General features: G+C 28.6%; 2 protein-coding genes across 2 annotated transcripts; one reads left to right on the top strand and one right to left on the bottom strand.

Annotated features, from left to right (window-relative positions):
• Nucleotides 1-2,864: 2,864 nt before the first annotated feature.
• On the top strand, nucleotides 2,865-6,653 carry LOC123301158 (myosin regulatory light chain 2). The gene is made up of 3 exons (XM_044883894.1): nucleotides 2,865-3,020; nucleotides 5,027-5,448; nucleotides 6,403-6,653. Exons 1-3 carry the CDS (start codon nucleotides 3,018-3,020, stop codon nucleotides 6,572-6,574), a joined length of 597 nt encoding a protein of 198 aa, XP_044739829.1. The 5' UTR covers nucleotides 2,865-3,017; the 3' UTR covers nucleotides 6,575-6,653.
• A 676-nt stretch (nucleotides 6,654-7,329) lies between these two features.
• On the bottom strand, nucleotides 7,330-16,302 carry LOC123290672 (zinc finger protein 148-like). Its single transcript, XM_044870933.1, has 8 exons — nucleotides 15,209-16,302; nucleotides 12,135-12,462; nucleotides 11,952-12,005; nucleotides 11,049-11,263; nucleotides 10,496-10,664; nucleotides 9,388-9,807; nucleotides 8,203-8,496; nucleotides 7,330-7,340 (listed from the first exon to the last, which is right to left on the bottom strand). Exons 1-8 carry the CDS (start codon nucleotides 16,073-16,075, stop codon nucleotides 7,330-7,332), a joined length of 2,358 nt encoding a protein of 785 aa, XP_044726868.1. The 5' UTR covers nucleotides 16,076-16,302.
• Between the last annotated feature and the right edge of the window lie 1,688 nt (nucleotides 16,303-17,990).

Here is a 17,990-nt window from a genome sequence, read left to right as displayed (position 1 = left end):
AGTTTAGTTTTAATTAGTGAACAGTGTTTTTTTTTTATTGATATATTTTTGTAAATCCTATAATTCTTAGAAGGTACGTATCGTATGATTAATTGTGCAATAATTATATTCATATTTAATTCTCACCAAAAAATATGTATTAATACAATCATTTGTTCATTAAATTAACTGCATCAATCGACTTATTCAAGATTCCGTACCTTGCGTTACTCTAATGTTGACTTTACACCACACGATTGTCCTAGCAATCGATGATGAGCAGAACTCATACTGTCTACTGAATAGTATGAAATTATGACTAATGTTTGAAAAATCTATTATGGTGTATTCTCATGATGACGCTTGACGCTGAGTTTGAGTGTCAAATTAGGTCACGTGGTCAGTTTAGGCAGTTCTTCCATCTGGATGAAAAAAAAATCTTCAGCAGCGTCAAATCGTAAAAAGCTTAACATTGAATTTTTTTTCATTCAAATGTCAAAGCGGCCTAAACTGACTTTTTATCAAAGAAAAGTATAACATATTTTTATTATCAGGATCATGGAGGTTATAAAGAAGGAGAACGATCGCTACGTGTTAAAACGTGCGTCTGTCCCTGAAAATTTGTAGAATTTATAGTTCATTTTTCAGCCACCAGCCGCGCTGTCATCAAGAAGTAGTCTCTGCGAAGTTAGCTGTTTATGAGTACAAGTAGATGAAGTTAGTTGCATAATGTACAAATTGATATATCATTTCAAATTAGCGCACAACAGCCCGCTTTTATTGATACTACTTAGCGGTCGCAGCGCCTCACTTATTTTATCCATATTTCGGGGACAATATTTTCTATAGCGATCGTCCTCCTTCTTATAACCTTCATGATCAGGATTAATTTTGAGAATATATTATAATATATATTTTTTAATGTTTTAATAAAACGGGAATAAAGGTTTAATTTTAAAAAGTTTTATTTTCAATTGATTGCCATTTCCAAAGAATTTTAATATACTTAAATGACACTATTGCTTAGAATTCATCACTTTATCGTTCATTTTCCGTTGTCATTTTCAACATATATACCCCCTCCCCTACAAGGAGTGATTACCACCCCCTGGACAAAAACACCATTCGGTGCCACATATTTTTTGATCTAGAGGGTGTACAAAGCTTAATCCCAAATTTTCATCGAAATCGGTGCTATAGGTCTAAAACAAAATTTAGAGATCTCGTTTTTTTTCTCGTCTCTTTCACTGGAATAAGATAAAAATAATTCATCTGATTTGATGATTGATTAGTAACAAACATAGTAGAATTAGACAAGGTATGCTTTTGCGCAGGTAGAAGTGGGATGGAGACATTCTCTTACTCTCGGTAATCTCTCTCTCACGGTACCCAGTCACCGCCATATTAATTTTTTGTTTATAGTGTAGGCGCTAAGTAGGTTTCGTATGCATTTACAGGTCCTAACGAACAAGGAGTGTATTTCGAAGTATTTTGACCCACTGAATCCGGATTTTCAATTTGACTACGCTCAGAGAGGGTGGGGGAATTGTTATAAACAAATTAATTCTGTATACTGTCATAGCTTCTAAGCTAATGAAAATTTATTAAACAATTTCCCATTTTATTCTACATGAAAAAACAAATATTTCCTTTTTTATGCGTGTTGATACCACCAATAGAACCGGAGATATGGTTAAAATTGTAAACAAAAATGATAATGCATAAGGTGGGCACGCAGCGCTTGTATTGGTTTGAAACGTCCCTAGATTGGCCAATTAATAATATTTTGGTACTTTATGGTACTCATTTTAAAGGCATGGCTCTATTTCAATGTTATGTTATGCACATACAAATACGTTTTATGCAATAGCAACGAACCTAGCAGGATTGTAAGTATTAAGTTTTATCGTTTTTCCGGCCCACTATTATCTTATAATTCGAAAGCGAGCTCTTATCGAAAGAAAACCAACATAATTATATATATAAGAAAATTGCAAGTTTGCTCTAGTTTTAAGAATCTTTTTGTAGACACTCAGCGCCTTCACTATTACGTTCGAGTTGTCAAGTCAATGTTTTGTTTACATATTTGCTATGTCGAGTTGTCTCATAAAAATTTGAAAAAACCCGGATAAAATTCATTTATCATTAATTATTAATTAATTGTAGGGAATGATTTTTTCATTACTAAAATCAAGGTTTGTTCATACAAACGTATTCACGTTTTTTACAACATTTGAATCGGGAACAAGCTAAGATGGCGTCGACTGGGTACGTTTGCCAACTGAACCAAAACTCGTCCTCCCTCGAACACGAACATACCTTGTCTAATTTTACTATGGTAACAAATAATGAATCTAATAAATAAAATTCAACAATGACAAAAAATAAAATGAGTAAGTAAAATTTTAACACTTGATTTCGTTGTAGGAAATAACATCAAATCAAATTTCTGGTTTTTTTTATCTATAATTTTATTTTGATCAAACTTCTCTAACAATGACAATGAAAACCAATCAAAATAATGTGAAATAACTAGATTATGATCGAAACATGTGAGGTCAACGATATTTTGATCACTAAAAATAATTATTAAAAAAAAAGAAAAATATCAATTACATATTAATTAATATGAAATGTTTAATTTGCGATTGTATAACAATGAACTAAATTAATACATTCTGTGTTCGGTGAAAATAACTGCGAGTAAAAAATAGTGGGACGAATAAAGAAAACACATTATTTTTTTTAAAATAATACAAATGACCTAGAAAAAGTAATGTTATACGTTTATACCGTACCGTAAATAAACGATTCATTTAACGACGATACTTACGGCTCTATTAGTGGTATGCATATATGTTGAATTGTACTCCTGGTATCTACAAAGTCTACAATCTATTCCTGTATCCTACTGCTACCTAAATAAGGCAACACAATCCATACGAGTGGGGGATAAGATAGTTAACTTCTGTATTCAAGTGAAAAGAAAAATCAGTCGTCGAATTTCTCTCAAGTCTTCCGATCTTCACACAATAACAATGGTGAGTAACAAAATATATAATTTGTACAGTGGAATTTTAAACAGTATGTGCTATATCGCAGAAAATTACCAGCGGGGAAAGTGTTTGTGAATTATATTCTTGAGAGTAGAAATTTTTTACATTCTTCGCAGTGATATTTGTGTTTTTTTTTTCGGAATTAAATTATTTATATTTTTGAATTACGTATCAATCATAATTATGTGAAAATTATTTAAAATTTAAGAAAAAATAATATTTGTGAAAATTTTTTTTTATTTTTCAAATTATATTAATTGAACGTGCGCCTGTACATTAAACCCGAGAGGTCAATCTTGGCAACTTCAAACTGTTTTTGGAGCCTAGTTGTACAATTTAATTGATTCGAATTTATAACTTTGCTAAATATAAGTTATTTTAAAGCAGATTTAAAAAACCGAACCAGTTAAATTAAACTGCGTGCTTTAAAAACTTTGTTTTTTCAAGGTTGGCCTCTTTAAAATAGCCCGGTTATAGCTTTGTTATTTATTTTTTGAGTATCTTTATATTTATCAATATAAAGGCCAATAACCAGGTACTTTTTTCTGCAAATTACTGCAGAATTGTTTTCTTATTAGAATATATTCAGAGATATCCCCTAAATGTAAACCCAAGTTGGCGGGACGAAGGGGCGCGTGCTTCAGCTGCCATCTTGGAAAACACGTTTTATCAAATATCTCGTAAACTGTACATCGCAAGACAAAAATAGTTCAAATCAAATTTTTGTAGATATTAATATTTTCTATAACTTTTATTTGAAACTTTTTTTTGTATAATCCATAGATTTTTATTTATATCGCTCCAAACTTTTTTCAATGTTATTATTGCTAAATATACCATAAGTTTGAAGCGCTTTAAATAAAAACCTATGCATTATGCACCAAAAAGGTTTAAAAAAACTTATAGTAAATGTTATTATCTACAAAAATGATATCTACTATTTTTATCGTACAATGCACGGTTCACGAGATAATTGATAAAACGTGTTTGCCAAGATGGCGGCTGAAACTCATGCCCCCTTCATCCCTCCAACTTGAGTCTACATTAAGAAAAAAAATTCTGCAGTAAATTGCATTATGATCGAACTTTTTTTTCTGGCTATTGGGGTATTACTTAGATACCTACTTAGGTACTATAAAAAAAAATCAATGAATCTTAATTCAGTTCAAAAGTAATAATTTTATAGATTTCTAACTAAACGGGTATTTAAATAAATTTAATATTATAATACTTATAAGAGAATTGCGGTGCAGCTATGGTCTATGACTCGCCTGACTATTGGAATAGGTATATTTAAAAAAGGAATGTTAATAATAAATTTTTGGAAAGAATCCAACTTTCAATACTTCAATTGATATGCATAGTATATTTTTAAAACTGTTGTTGAGTAGTAGCTTCAGCTTACACAATACTATATTTAGTTATTCACCCAGTACATAAGTACTGATGTTCTAAAAATATATTCGAAAACTATTTTTAATATAAACAATTTTATAAGAATATATTATCCACTAAGAATAAATCGGTTGAATAAAAGTTTCTAATATTGATCATGATTTGTAGATTACAAAACAAAAAATTATTTTTTATAAAGAATAAGGATTGTTATTATTTTTAGAAAATAATTTTAGTAAAATTAGGCATCATGTCACATGACAGGAAACACCAATCAGAAAGTAAACGCTATGTAAACAGCATTATATTTTAACAGAACGAAGCAGATTATTTGATTACAACTACACTGTACTTATAACTTGCAAACACAAAAATGATTGTATGTCAAGTCGTGATGTCATTCAAGTCGCCCTGACACTCTACACTGTTTTCTATATAATGTAAATAGTGTCATTTTTTTAAATAATATTTTTTTGGTGTAAATCAAATACTAATGTAACGTATAAACCAATTTTTCAAATTTAGGACAAATTATATTATTGATATAATTTTATTTACGAACATTAATGGCTAATTCGCATTTAATTTTTGTATAGGCGGACAAGGAAAAGAAGATCAAAAAGAAGAAGGCAAAGGAAGAGGAAGCAGCACCAGCTCCAGCTGCTGACACCCGTGCAAGCTCAAAAGGCTCTCGCAAAGCTAAGAGAACCGGCTCCAATGTTTTCTCTATGTTCTCTCAGAAACAAGTAGCTGAATTCAAAGAAGCTTTCCAACTTATGGATCATGATAAAGATGGTATCATTGGAAAGAATGATCTTCGTGCCACCTTTGATTCACTTGGTCGTCTTGCCAGTGAAAAAGAACTCGACGAAATGGTTAATGAAGCATCTGGACCAATTAATTTCACCCAATTATTAACCTTGTTCGCCAATCGTATGTCTGGTGGCAGTGACGAAGATGATGTTGTTATTGCTGCTTTCAAAACTTTCGATGACGAAGGCAAAATCGACAGCGAAAGGTGATTATAACAATACTTTCTTTTGTGCCAGTCTAGTAACGAAATTTGATTTGTTTTTCACGTAATTAATTGGACTATTTGCAAATTCTTAATGTTTACGTATATTATGGGGGAAATGGGTAAACGGGTAAAGACAAACCATAAAATTATTGATGGTATAAATCGAGTAAACATATTTCTTATTTCGTTTTAAATTTAAATTTAACAAAATAGCCATAATCTGTATAACACGTGACCTAAAACACAAGCCGCCATGATGTGACGTCATATAGACAAAAATAATATGCATTAGTTACTAATTTGTTGATGGCTTTCATAGTAATTGTAGGTTATGTTACCATCAACTTTATACATATAATAATTACAAACACGACTGTTGTTTTTACCAATATTACCTCACTAAAATGGCTAACATCATTTTTGCAAGAATAAAAACGGTTTAAAATTTAACTTAATTTTATGGCAAGAAATCGTGTTTTCCTGCCTATTTTTGTGGCTTAATTTTATTAAGACAAGTTTTCTTTAGAGCCTTCTCCAAACTGATCCAATTTCGAGGATCAGTACTTATTTTTTAGTTGATCTGGGTACGGAACCCTAAACTCGCTCTTGAAACATAGCTAAGAACACTCCCCATTAAAGTATCTTTCAAACGAAACAAAAAAAAATCAAAGTCGGTTCATTCGTTTAGGTGTTACGATGCCACAGACAGACATAGCGGTAAAACTTATTAACACCCCTTTTTTTTGGCTCGGTGATTAAAAATCAACATTTTAAAGTACTTTTTCAAACATATTTTATATAAAACTATTAATTTACGAATTAATTTTAGGCTTAATTATAGGGAATACAAAATAATTTAATTGCCAACACCGATTCATTTATAACTATAAAATGAAACTTTAAAAATATTTGATTGTCAAAGATTAATAAATTTAATTTGTTTTAATGTTTTAGATTAAGGCATGCACTCATGACTTGGGGAGATAAATTCACTGGTGAAGAAGTTGATGATGCCTATGACCAAATGGAAATCGACGACAAAGGAATGATCGATACTGGAAAATTGATCGCTTTACTTACAGCTGCTCCAGCAGAAGATGGTGAAGAAGGCGGTGAAGCTGCATAAATATAATTTTTAATATCTATTTACCTATTGTTGTTGTACAATACCATCTTACCAAAAATAAAAAGCGTTTAAGATCGTATCTGCTTTCTATAAAGAATTACTATTACTATTACTATCAAATAAAATAAGATTGTTTATTGGTGCTATTTTTATAAAATATACTATTCTTTTACTATCCTGAATGGAATGGAATTGGAATATGTAATGTAATAAAGAGAAAACATCTATTTTTTAAATTAATTATTATTGTTGTATGTTCATAGATTATTTATTTAATCATTATTCTCAGTAAATAAAATTTAAATTAAAAAAAATAATTTAATAAAAAAAATATAATAAAAAATAGAAAACCTTAAATTATCAGTATCCTTATTTCATAAATACTGCAGACCCATTTCAATTATAATTCATAATTTTTATTCTTCTATGTGGATTTTATACACAACCAATTTATTAAAGGATTCAAATTTTACCTAAATTTCAAACAGCTGTAGCTGTTCAATGAGCAATAGCTCATTTTGGACGAATAGACAGAGACGAGTTTTGCTCGTGATCTGTAGTCCTTCCAATGTTGTTGTTATTATGTAAACGGTGTGCGGGGAAAGCCTCTTCAGTAATGGCGGATTAAATCATTGATGTGGGAGTAAAGGGTGCCAAGGTGAAAGTGAAAATCTGCTCGTGATAAGTAATATGCCCGCCCTTTTTCCAAAATAATTTACGTCACCTAAGAAGTGAAAATTGAAGTGAGCGGATGACTAGGCCTTGCCTAAGGAGTGAAAAAAATTTTTTCATTAATAATTCTTAAAACAGGGTGAAGGAAATACAATTTATGGACATCTGTTAATAATAATGTAAATTATTATTAATTATGGGTCCGTAGGACCCATATTGTAAGCCGTTAGAGATAGAACAAAAGTTTAAATGTAAAAAATGTTCCTTATCAAAAAATAAACAACTTTTGTTTGAAACATTTTTTCGTAAACATCACTGTTTACTCGTCTTGAATATCAGTTATGTATGTGTTATGACGTTATGTGATAAGAAATCAACACTGACTATGCATGGTATTTCAACAATTAACTCAGTCAATTGTTTGTTTTCACTTGTTTTTATTTGTAATTTATTGATATAAGCACTTTGTTATTAGGTGACTTACAAATTATTTTGCAAATTGTATTATGGATAGATTTATTTATTTTATAAGTATTTTATTTGTAAGAATTTATATTCCTTAAATGTTTAACTCGAAAAGTACGCATCATATCGAAATTTAATCCATACTAAATTTTTCTATTCTCTGCTAATATTTACAAAATATCTGAGGGCTTGATATAAATTACAATAAAATCTCCTTAAAAAATCAATAAATCGATAAAGCAATATTTGAATAATTTTCGATTTATATCGAATAGCTTTTTGTATAAAATCTTCTTTCATTCGTTTTTCATCTTCTAATTTTCTAATTAGTTCATTTTTGTTTGTATCTTCACTAATATTAAAATATTCGATTTCACTATTTATTAATTTTATTAAATTTTCCGAATAAAAAATTGCTTCTTCTATGGATTCTAGATCAGGTCGAATTTTTGCTACTCCTTTATAACTCATAATAAAAAGATAGTAAATACATTTCTTCTGAGATTTTAAAACTACACCTAAATCAATTTGTTTAAGATAATCGATTGACTGTCGATAATTTTCAACAGCATCGTTTAGATTACCACACGAAATGCATTTGTGACCTAATTTTTGACATTCACTACCTAATTCACTTAAAAGAATTGGAACACATAATTTTACTTGATCTATGTACGGTTTTATAATTTCCACGGTTTGATTTAAATATTTTATCCGTTTTTCCGATTCAGTGACTAACCCTTGTTCGATAACAAAACGATAACAAGCCATTCCAAAACCCAATACTTGTTCAGATTTATCCAAATAACTTAATTTATTAAAATAATCAAGTGCTTTATTAAACATTTCTTCATATTCACTTTCAGAATTCACTCTAACAACCATAATTATTTGACAAAAAAGCGAAGTAAAATTTTGATATAACTTGGATAATATTGAATGAATTAATCGATTAGTTATTTTTAAATTATTACTTAATTTTACGAATTTTTCTTCAGTTTCTTTTAATTTTAATTTCAAATTTAAATCTAAATTAATTTTGTTTTTATGAATTAGTTGAAGATTTTTATGAATTAAAAATAATTCTAAATTAATAATTGCCAATTCTTTTACAATATACATATCTCCCATTTTTAATTTTAATTCGTTCATTTGTGATAAAATTTGATTTGTTTCATTAATTAATTTGAATGGATCCTCATTTGAATTAATTTCTTCATGCATAAATGATTTAATTAACAAAGCTAGAAATAAAATTTCTGAGCCTTTTGAGTCTTTTAATATCGATTCACATAATTCATCTACTTTTTTATATTTATTTAAATTTATATATACTTTGATTAAATCATTCTTTCCCCATGTATCATCTGTTAAAGCTGAAAATTGTTCAGCTTTTTTTAAAGCTGCCTCATAAGTACTATCTTGTCGATGGTATAAACATATTGAAAATAAAGCACAAAATTTTGTTATATAGGAATGAAAATTTATATAATTTATTTCTAAATCTCTTATAGATTCAATTTTTGAATAGATTGGTTCGAGTAATTCATAAATTTTATCAAATTCTAAATTAAAATTATATTGATTGGTTAATATTAATATCAAAATTAAATAAGTATGATTTAAATTTAAGCATGATTCAAGAATACACATTTCGAAAGATATTTCATGCTCACTTTTAATCAATATTTGTTCAATTTCTGAAAATTCTATTGTATTTACTTCCTCGATTCTTTTGATAGCCAATTCGAAATATTTAATACTTTCGTTGGTCATTTGAAAATAGGAATAATAAAATCCTAAATTCATGTACTCTTGAACCGATTTAGGAATATTATTATTATGATATTCATATTCATATATTCGAGATATGGAATAAAAATCAGATAGTGCGGGTAATATATCATCTGTAATTCTTTGATTCAATGAATTTCTATTTAAAGAAAATATATCATGAGCTAATTCATTAGATCTTGCATATTTTGCTGAAGCACTTGCGTCGTGACTAATATTTGATGGTAATGGTGAAATGAAATCATCAGCGTCAAACTTTATTAACGTACTGTATGCGTCATCTAAATCTCTACGATATTGACCTATAATACAAAAAAATTATCATATCCGTAACGAGGGTTCATAGCACCGGTGGCAAGTATTTGATATAGATAGCCAGCGAAAAACTGACATCATAGCTGAAAAGAATGACCCAAAATTTGTGGGTTTCAAAAAAAAATCCAATAAGACCGGATCAAATTTGCCTGCATTATCCAAAAAATCGAATTTTTTTACTTTATGTAATTTTTTTTCAGAAAAAAAAATTTAATTTTGCTCTATCACATCGAAATTTTTTCCATTTTTGATAAATCATGTATGTAATTCTACTAAAATTGGGTCATACTTTTCAAATTTGTGATCAAAATTGACCTAGCTCTAATAGGTTTCAAGAATGTGGAGTTCTGGTCCTGGAATTAAGCACATAAGTGATAGCTAGCGAAAAACTGACATCACAGCTGTAAAGAATGACCCAAAATTAGTGGATTTCAAAAAAAAAAAACATCCAATAAGATCGAATCAAATTTTGCCTGTATTATCCAAAAAATCGAATTTTTTAACTTTATGACGTCATCAGAATCCAAAAAATTTAATTTTGCTCTATCACATTAAAATTATATCCAATTTTGATAAACCTAGTATGTAGTTCTACTAAATTTGGGACATACTTTTCAAATTTGCGATCAAAATTAATCTAGCTCTAATTGGTTTCAAGAATTATATTGTACTAACCTATTATTGAGACAATTTGTTCCATAATATACTTTTGTTTTTCATTAATATTTTCTTGTTTTTCCATTTTCACTAAATATAGAATTTCATCATGAATATTTTTTAAAATTTCCGTTATTCTAGAACGTGTTCTCTTTAACTCTTTATCACGATTTTCATCATTCATTTGCTTTATTGATAATATTTTATTTTGTTCACTTTCTTTTTTTAATTTATTTCCAAGATTGATAATTAATTCTTTATTATTTATGGATAAACATTCAGGATAGGATTCAAATTCTTCATTTAATTTTTCCTTTATATCTTGATATTCCAAATTCATTTTAGCCAGAGATTCCTCAAATTTATCAAAAACATTGGCAGCATTTATTATTAAATTTTCAAATTTATTTAATAAACTAGTAGGATTACTAGGAATACTTGTAGTTAATTTAGATTTCATTTTTCTTTGATTTTTATTTTCTTTAAGTTTTTCTATTCTCGATTTATCGAATTTATTGGCAAGTTCTATTATATTTTGATGAGTCTTTATTGATAGATCTTCGGGATAAACTTCCACATTATTCGTTTTGTCCTTTCCATTCTGATATTCATTATTTAATGTTTCCAATGACTCTTCAAAATCTTTAATAGTTTTAGAAGCCAAAATTATTTTACATTTTAAATTATTCAATAATTTCGTGGTTGAAATGGCACTATTAGCAGCAACATCAGTTTTAACCGAATTTTTATTACCAACTTTAGCTGACTCCGTGAACTTCGTTTCACCTACAATTAATTTATTTGATTATATAGTCGAATAAAGGAATACATAAAATAGCCATTCTTAGGGAGTTCTCAATAACAGCTCCGATTTAGATGATTTTTTTTTTCCCAAATGATTCTTATCCTTTGATATATTAGTTAAAATCAGAAACATTTCAGAGAGGGGAAATAATCTGGAATGGGAAAAGGCAATGTCGCGACTGATATATCGACGGCCAGCCTAAAGCACTAATGATAGAAGTTTGAAATTTTGAGAAGATATTGATTTTATACAGTATAGGTGTCACACAAAACGATTTTTTGAAAATCATCCCCTAAAAGGGTGAAATAGGGGATGAAATTATATACAAACCGTCATTTTTGAGTTCACTACTTAATCGATTTTAAAAATTCTATCATCTATAGAATGCTGAATTATCACCAATTAATATGGGTTGTATCTCGAAATTTCAAACTTCTATTATGAGGGATTTAGGCTGAGCGTCGATATATCAGTCGCGACATTGCCTATTCCCCTTCCACATTATTTCTCCACTCTAAAATGTTTCTGATTTTAAATTATATATAAAAAGAATCATTTTCTCTTCACTTGTTTTTTGATTGGTTCTATCTCTAACTCAAAACGAGATATTTATGTGTATAGATTAAAATGGCCCATACCCTGTGATATCTTCAATTTGCGTATACTTACTTTTTATATTGTTAATAATCGTATGTAATTTCTTAGAATTATTCATTAATAATTCTATAATTTCTGAATCATAATTAAAATTTATACTTTGTCCGTTAGTTTCGATAATAATCGATAAATTTTCTTTGAATTGTAAAATGATTTTTTCAATTTCCATTTTATTATAGTTTTGAACTTCAATACGACGATGTATGAAAAAATCTCTTATATCACGAAAATTTTTGAGGACATTCAAAAGATTGTCATGAACTGTTTTATCGACATCTTCAATAATTTCTTGTGATAATTCACCAATAATAATAAATTTTCTTGAAAAATAATAAATATCGTCTTGATCAGAACTCATAGAATCATCAATTTCAAATGAAATTATTTCGTCGTTAATTTTTTTCAATGCAATTGCTTCGTATCGTTGAGTGGAAAATTTTCTGATATCATTCATATAATCTTCAGGATTGAAACTTGATTCTGGTATTTCTTTTACTAAATCATCTTCAAATTCATTTTCTTGCTTTAATATATTAAGAATTTTCTTTTGTAAGTTGTACAAATTATTCGTAAGCTGTTGTTTTTCAGTATCACTTAAAAATGATGACTCATTTAAAATGACTTTTAAATGATATAACTTTTCAAAATAAATACCAGTTTTATTAATGCCCTTGTTACTTTTCGATCGTATAATATATCCATATTTATTTCGAACACAATTTGAATCTACTTGATTGTATGATATTCCGTTTTCTCCACCTGCTAAGTCAGCTATATCAAGTAATATTTGTATTAAATTTGAATCGATTGAGTCGTATTTTAATTTGTTTATAATTTTATACATTTTATATAATTTATTTAAATCACTTTTTTTCCGGTTTGTATTTTGAATATTTTTAATATTTTCTATATTTTCATCCATTTTTTATTATTAATTCCGAATAAAATTTATTTTTAATACAAAATTGAATAATTGATAAAAACCAAAATGCATTTAACTATACAGCAGATTAGATATATTCCTTTGTTGTTCATACGGATTAGATAAGAAAAACAAAATTCTAAATTCATAATGGAGGAGCTGCGTTAGCTAAGAGAATTCCCCCAGACATTAAAAAAAAATATCACATTTTTCTTAAAATCGAATATTGCATTTTTAATTTTTCAAGAATTTTTAATTTGAAAACTAAACGTTTAGAGAAAAAATTAGAAGAGTACTTTTTTGCTTAAAATTGATCAAAAAATACGAAAATATTTTTATATCATGCATATATGTAATATGCAAGGTATATTAAATATAGTCCCAAGTTTGTAACGCTTAAAAATATTGATGCTAAGCAAAAAATTTTGCTATAGGTGTTCATAAAATCTCCTAATTAGCCCATTTCCGATTGTCTGTCTGTCTGTCTGTCCGTCTGTCATCACGATTACTCAAAAACGAAAAGAGATATCAAGCTGAAATTATAGCGCACTCAGGACCTAAAAAGTGAGGTCGAGTTCGTAAATGAGCAACATAGGTCAATTGGGTCTTGGGTCCGTGGGACCCATCTTGTAAACCGTTAGAGATAGAACAAAGGTTTAAATGTAAAAAATATTCCTTATACAAAAATAACCAACTTTTGTTTAAAACATTTTTTCGTAAATATCACTGTTTACCCGTGAGGGCGCAAATTAGGCGTAAATTGTATAGTATGTAAGTATAGGAATATAGTATGTAATGTAAGTATAGTATGTAAGTATAGGAATATCAGTTATGTATGTGTGACATGCATGTATGTGAAATGTGATAGAGTCATCAACACTGTCTATGCATGGTATTTCAACAATTAACTCAGTCAATTGTTTGTTTTCACTTATTTGATCGAATATTTACGCCGCAAATCGTAAAAAACTGTTTGCCACCCTCTTTAAAACCGACACCCTTCTTTACCGGCAAACATTCAGCTGTTGGATTTTTTACCCGGTATTTGTAATCTCTTTATCGACCCTCTCCTGCTGAGTTTGCCTTGTAACGAATTATTTTGTAATTTGACTACTTTCTCGGGTAGTACCTACGCTTAGTCTAATATGTAAATCAGCAAATTAGGGATTTTTTTTATGTAATTGACAGTTTAGTTTACGAAATAACAATAAAAAAAGATTACTTTTTGACAAATATTTAATATAATGCAAAAGTGAATTGTATAAGCGACAACGTTGTTTAATTTACTTTTGTAACGATACACTACTTTAATTATAGAATTGTATGGATGCATATATAATTGTATGGATTGCATTTAAGACTTACATTGCAAATTTAATATTATTGTCTCACAAATTTAAATAAATAATTATGATAATTTACATTTGAAAAATAATATTTGTGCAATTTGATTTCTTATTTTCACAATTTTTAATGCATTAAGTTTAATTAATTCGTGTTTTACAATAATTTTAATTTGACATTTCTATAACATTAACATGTAAAGAACTGCAAATTAGTAATAACAGCCTTCTTTAATGCCAAAATTTTTCACTGGAAGCGCTGGCATCGATTTTATTGTCCCTACCATGACTACGCACACAACGAATATGATCGTATTGGTTGCAGTGTTGTCAGAAGTAATACACTACTATTTAAAGAACCATGTTTTTTCTCTTTTAAAGATATCTTAATTATCCATCATTGTGTCATTTTCATCTAATATTTCCTCTTTAATAAATACTTGCTCCAAATTTATTTCTTCTTTAATTTGAACATTTTCTTTTGTAATGATTTCATTTTTTGTAAATTCTTCACCATATTTAATGGTTTTTTCAAGTTTTCCATCATCCAAGCCAAGTGGAAATGGTTTTTCAGCAATGTCAATTCGTTTTTCTTTAATCAAACCATTTTCTTCTTTAAATACTTCATTGATACATTGATCGTCCTGCGTGTGAATTCTTTTATGTTTAATTAAACTAGCTTTACGCGTAAATTTGTTGCCACAAACCTCACATGAAAATGGTTTTTCTCCATTATGCGTTACTTTATGTGTCTTTAACGAGCTATTATGAGAAAATTTTTTGTCACAAACGTCACATGAAAATGGTTTTATACCAGTATGAGTTGTTGCTTTATGTCTTTTTAACATACCAGGTTGAATAAATTTTTCATCACAAATATCACATGAAAATGATTTTTCCCCGGTATGAATTCGTTTATGTTGAACTACATCTTTCTTTTGACGAAATTTTTTATCACAAATATCACAAGAATATGGTTTTTCACCAGTATGAATCATTTTATGTCGATTTAAAATTGTTTGTTTGTTAAATTTCTTTTCACAAACTTCACATGAAAATGTTTTTATTCCAGTGTGAGTTACTTTATGTAGTTTTAACGCACTATGTTGAGAAAATTTTTTGTCACAAACGTCACATGAATATGGTTTTTCTCCCGTATGAGTTCGTTTGTGAACAATTAAAACACTTTGCAGACTAAATTTTTTGTCACAAACTTCACATGAAAATGTTTTTTCCCCAGTATGAGTTAATTTATGTGTCTTTAACGAGCTATGTTGACTAAATTTTCTGCCACAAACTTCACATGGAAATGGTTTTTCTCCAGTATGAGTTCGTTTGTGGATAATTAACACAATTTGCTGACTAAACTTTTTGCCACAAATTTCACATGAAAATGATTTTTCCCCGGTATGAATACGTGTATGTTTAATTGCATCACCTTTTTGAACAAATTTTTTGCTACAAATTTCACAAGAGAATGGTTTTTCTCCAGTATGAATCATTTTATGTTTATTTAAATTATTTTTTTGATTAAATTTTTTGTCACAAACTTCACATGAAAATGGTTTTTCGCCAGTATGAGTTCGTTTGTGGATAATTAAAGCACTTTGTAAACTAAATTTTTTACTACAAATTTCACATGCAAATGTTTTATTTTGATGAGAATTTGAAGCAATGTTATCTTTTAATTTATCGGTTTCATTCTCAGCTGTAATTAGTTCATGTTCCATTGACTCATTTTCTTCAAATTTTTCCTCTTTAATCAATACTTGCTCCATATCTTCTTTATTGTGAACATTTTTTTCTGCTACAATTTCATTTTTCGTTAATTCTTCTTCAAATTTTTCCTCTTTAACGAATACTTGCTCCATATTTACTCCTTTATTTCTTCTGGAATAATTTTTCGTAAATTTTTCTTCAATTTTATTGCATTTTTCAAATAATCTATACCATCAAATCATTTTCGCCGTTAAATAACTTCATCGATTAAATTTAAACCACTTGGTTGATTAAATAAATGAGTTTGTTTATGACGAACTAAAGAAGTTTTGAGGATTAAATTTTTCACCACAAATTTCACATGAAAAACGTTTTTTCACAATGTAAATTTTTTTTATGTATATTCAAATTACTTTCATGACTAAATTTTTTACCACAAACTCCACGTGAAAATGCTCTTTCTCCAGTGTGTATTATTTGATGTCTTTTTAAACTGCTTGCTAAAGTAAATGTTTTATCACAAATTCACAATCTACACATAAGAAAAGTCTTTTTCCAGTATGAGTTGAATGCACAACAAAATCACTTGGATATTTAAATTTTATGTCACAAAAATCCAAATCAAATATTTTTTATTTTTTTGACGTTTAGAAACAGTTTTAACCTCTAATTTAAACATAAAGACAAGTGAAAACAAACAGTTGACTGAGTTAATTGTTGAAATACCATGCATAGTCAGTGTTGATTTCTTTATCACATTACACATACAAACATGTGACACATACATAACTGATAATCAAGTATAGTACATATTATAAAATTTCCGCCTAATTGGCGCCCTCACGGGTAAACAGTGATGTATACGAAAAAATGTTTCAAACAAAAATTGTTTAATTTTTGATAAGGAACATTTTTTACATTTAAATTTTTGTTCTATCGCTCTAACGGTTTACATGATGGGTCCTACGGACCCAAGACCCAATTGACCTATGATGCTCATTTACGAACTTGACCTCACTTTTTACGTCCTGAGTACGCTGTAAAAATTTCACCTCGATATCTTTTTTCGTTTTTGAGTTATCGTGTCCACAGACGGACGGACGGATGGATGGACAACCGGAAAAGGACTGATTAGGTGATTTTATGAACACCTATGACAAAATTTTTTTCCTAGCATCATTATTTTTAAGCGTTACAAACTTGGGACTAAACTTAATATACTATGTATATTTCATATATACATGGTATAAAAATAAAATTTTTTTTCTTAGTAATTTAACATGCGAGGTCTCTAAATGCATTTAAAACATGCACAAGTTCTCTATTGAATTGGTATTAAATAGACATCGATTGACTTAAGAATCTTTAAAGTCGGCCCCCGCGTTTGGTCTCTAGAACGACAGAAAGCATGCATAGGATGAAAATAAAAATCGACGAACTATGCTAAATGGGGAATCATTGCACAGTGTAAAATAAATAAAAAATTTAGAAAATCAAATTTTTTTAAAATAAAAACTGAAAAGAAAAAACAAATAAAATAGTTTACATAGCGACTTTAATAAGCTTGATCCGACTAAAATCTAGACCGGCTCAAATCTATACAATAATGTTTCCTGACTGTTCAGTCCGCTATGTAAACTATATTTGTTTTTTGTTTTTAAATATATTTTTACGCAGTTGGGTTTTTTGATTTTAAATTTATTTATTTTTATTATTTCCTAAAGGTGAGGGTAAAGGTATTTATTTTGCAATTTATCAGAAATGAACTTCATTGACCTGTTTTATAATACCGTTATTAAGTTTATACAGAATGTTCCAAAAAGTATAAATACAGCTAAAGAATTCGTCAGGATATTTAGGTATATATCGATAAAAGTTGTTGTGGGTAGGTATTACCCATGAAGGTTATAAAGAAGGAGAACGATCGCTATAGAAAATATTGTCCCCGAAATATGGATAAAATAAGTGAGGCGCTGCGATCGCTAAGTTGTATCAATAAAAGCGGGCTGTTGTGCGCTAATTTGAAATGATATATCAATTTGTACATTATGCAACTAACTTCATCTA

The sequence above is a fragment of the Chrysoperla carnea genome, chromosome 1, assembly GCF_905475395.1.
Source record: "Chrysoperla carnea chromosome 1, inChrCarn1.1, whole genome shotgun sequence".
Classification (NCBI taxonomy): domain Eukaryota; kingdom Metazoa; phylum Arthropoda; class Insecta; order Neuroptera; family Chrysopidae; genus Chrysoperla; species Chrysoperla carnea.
Note: the sequence above shows the minus strand (reverse complement) of the source record. Positions and strands in the feature narration are given on the sequence as shown.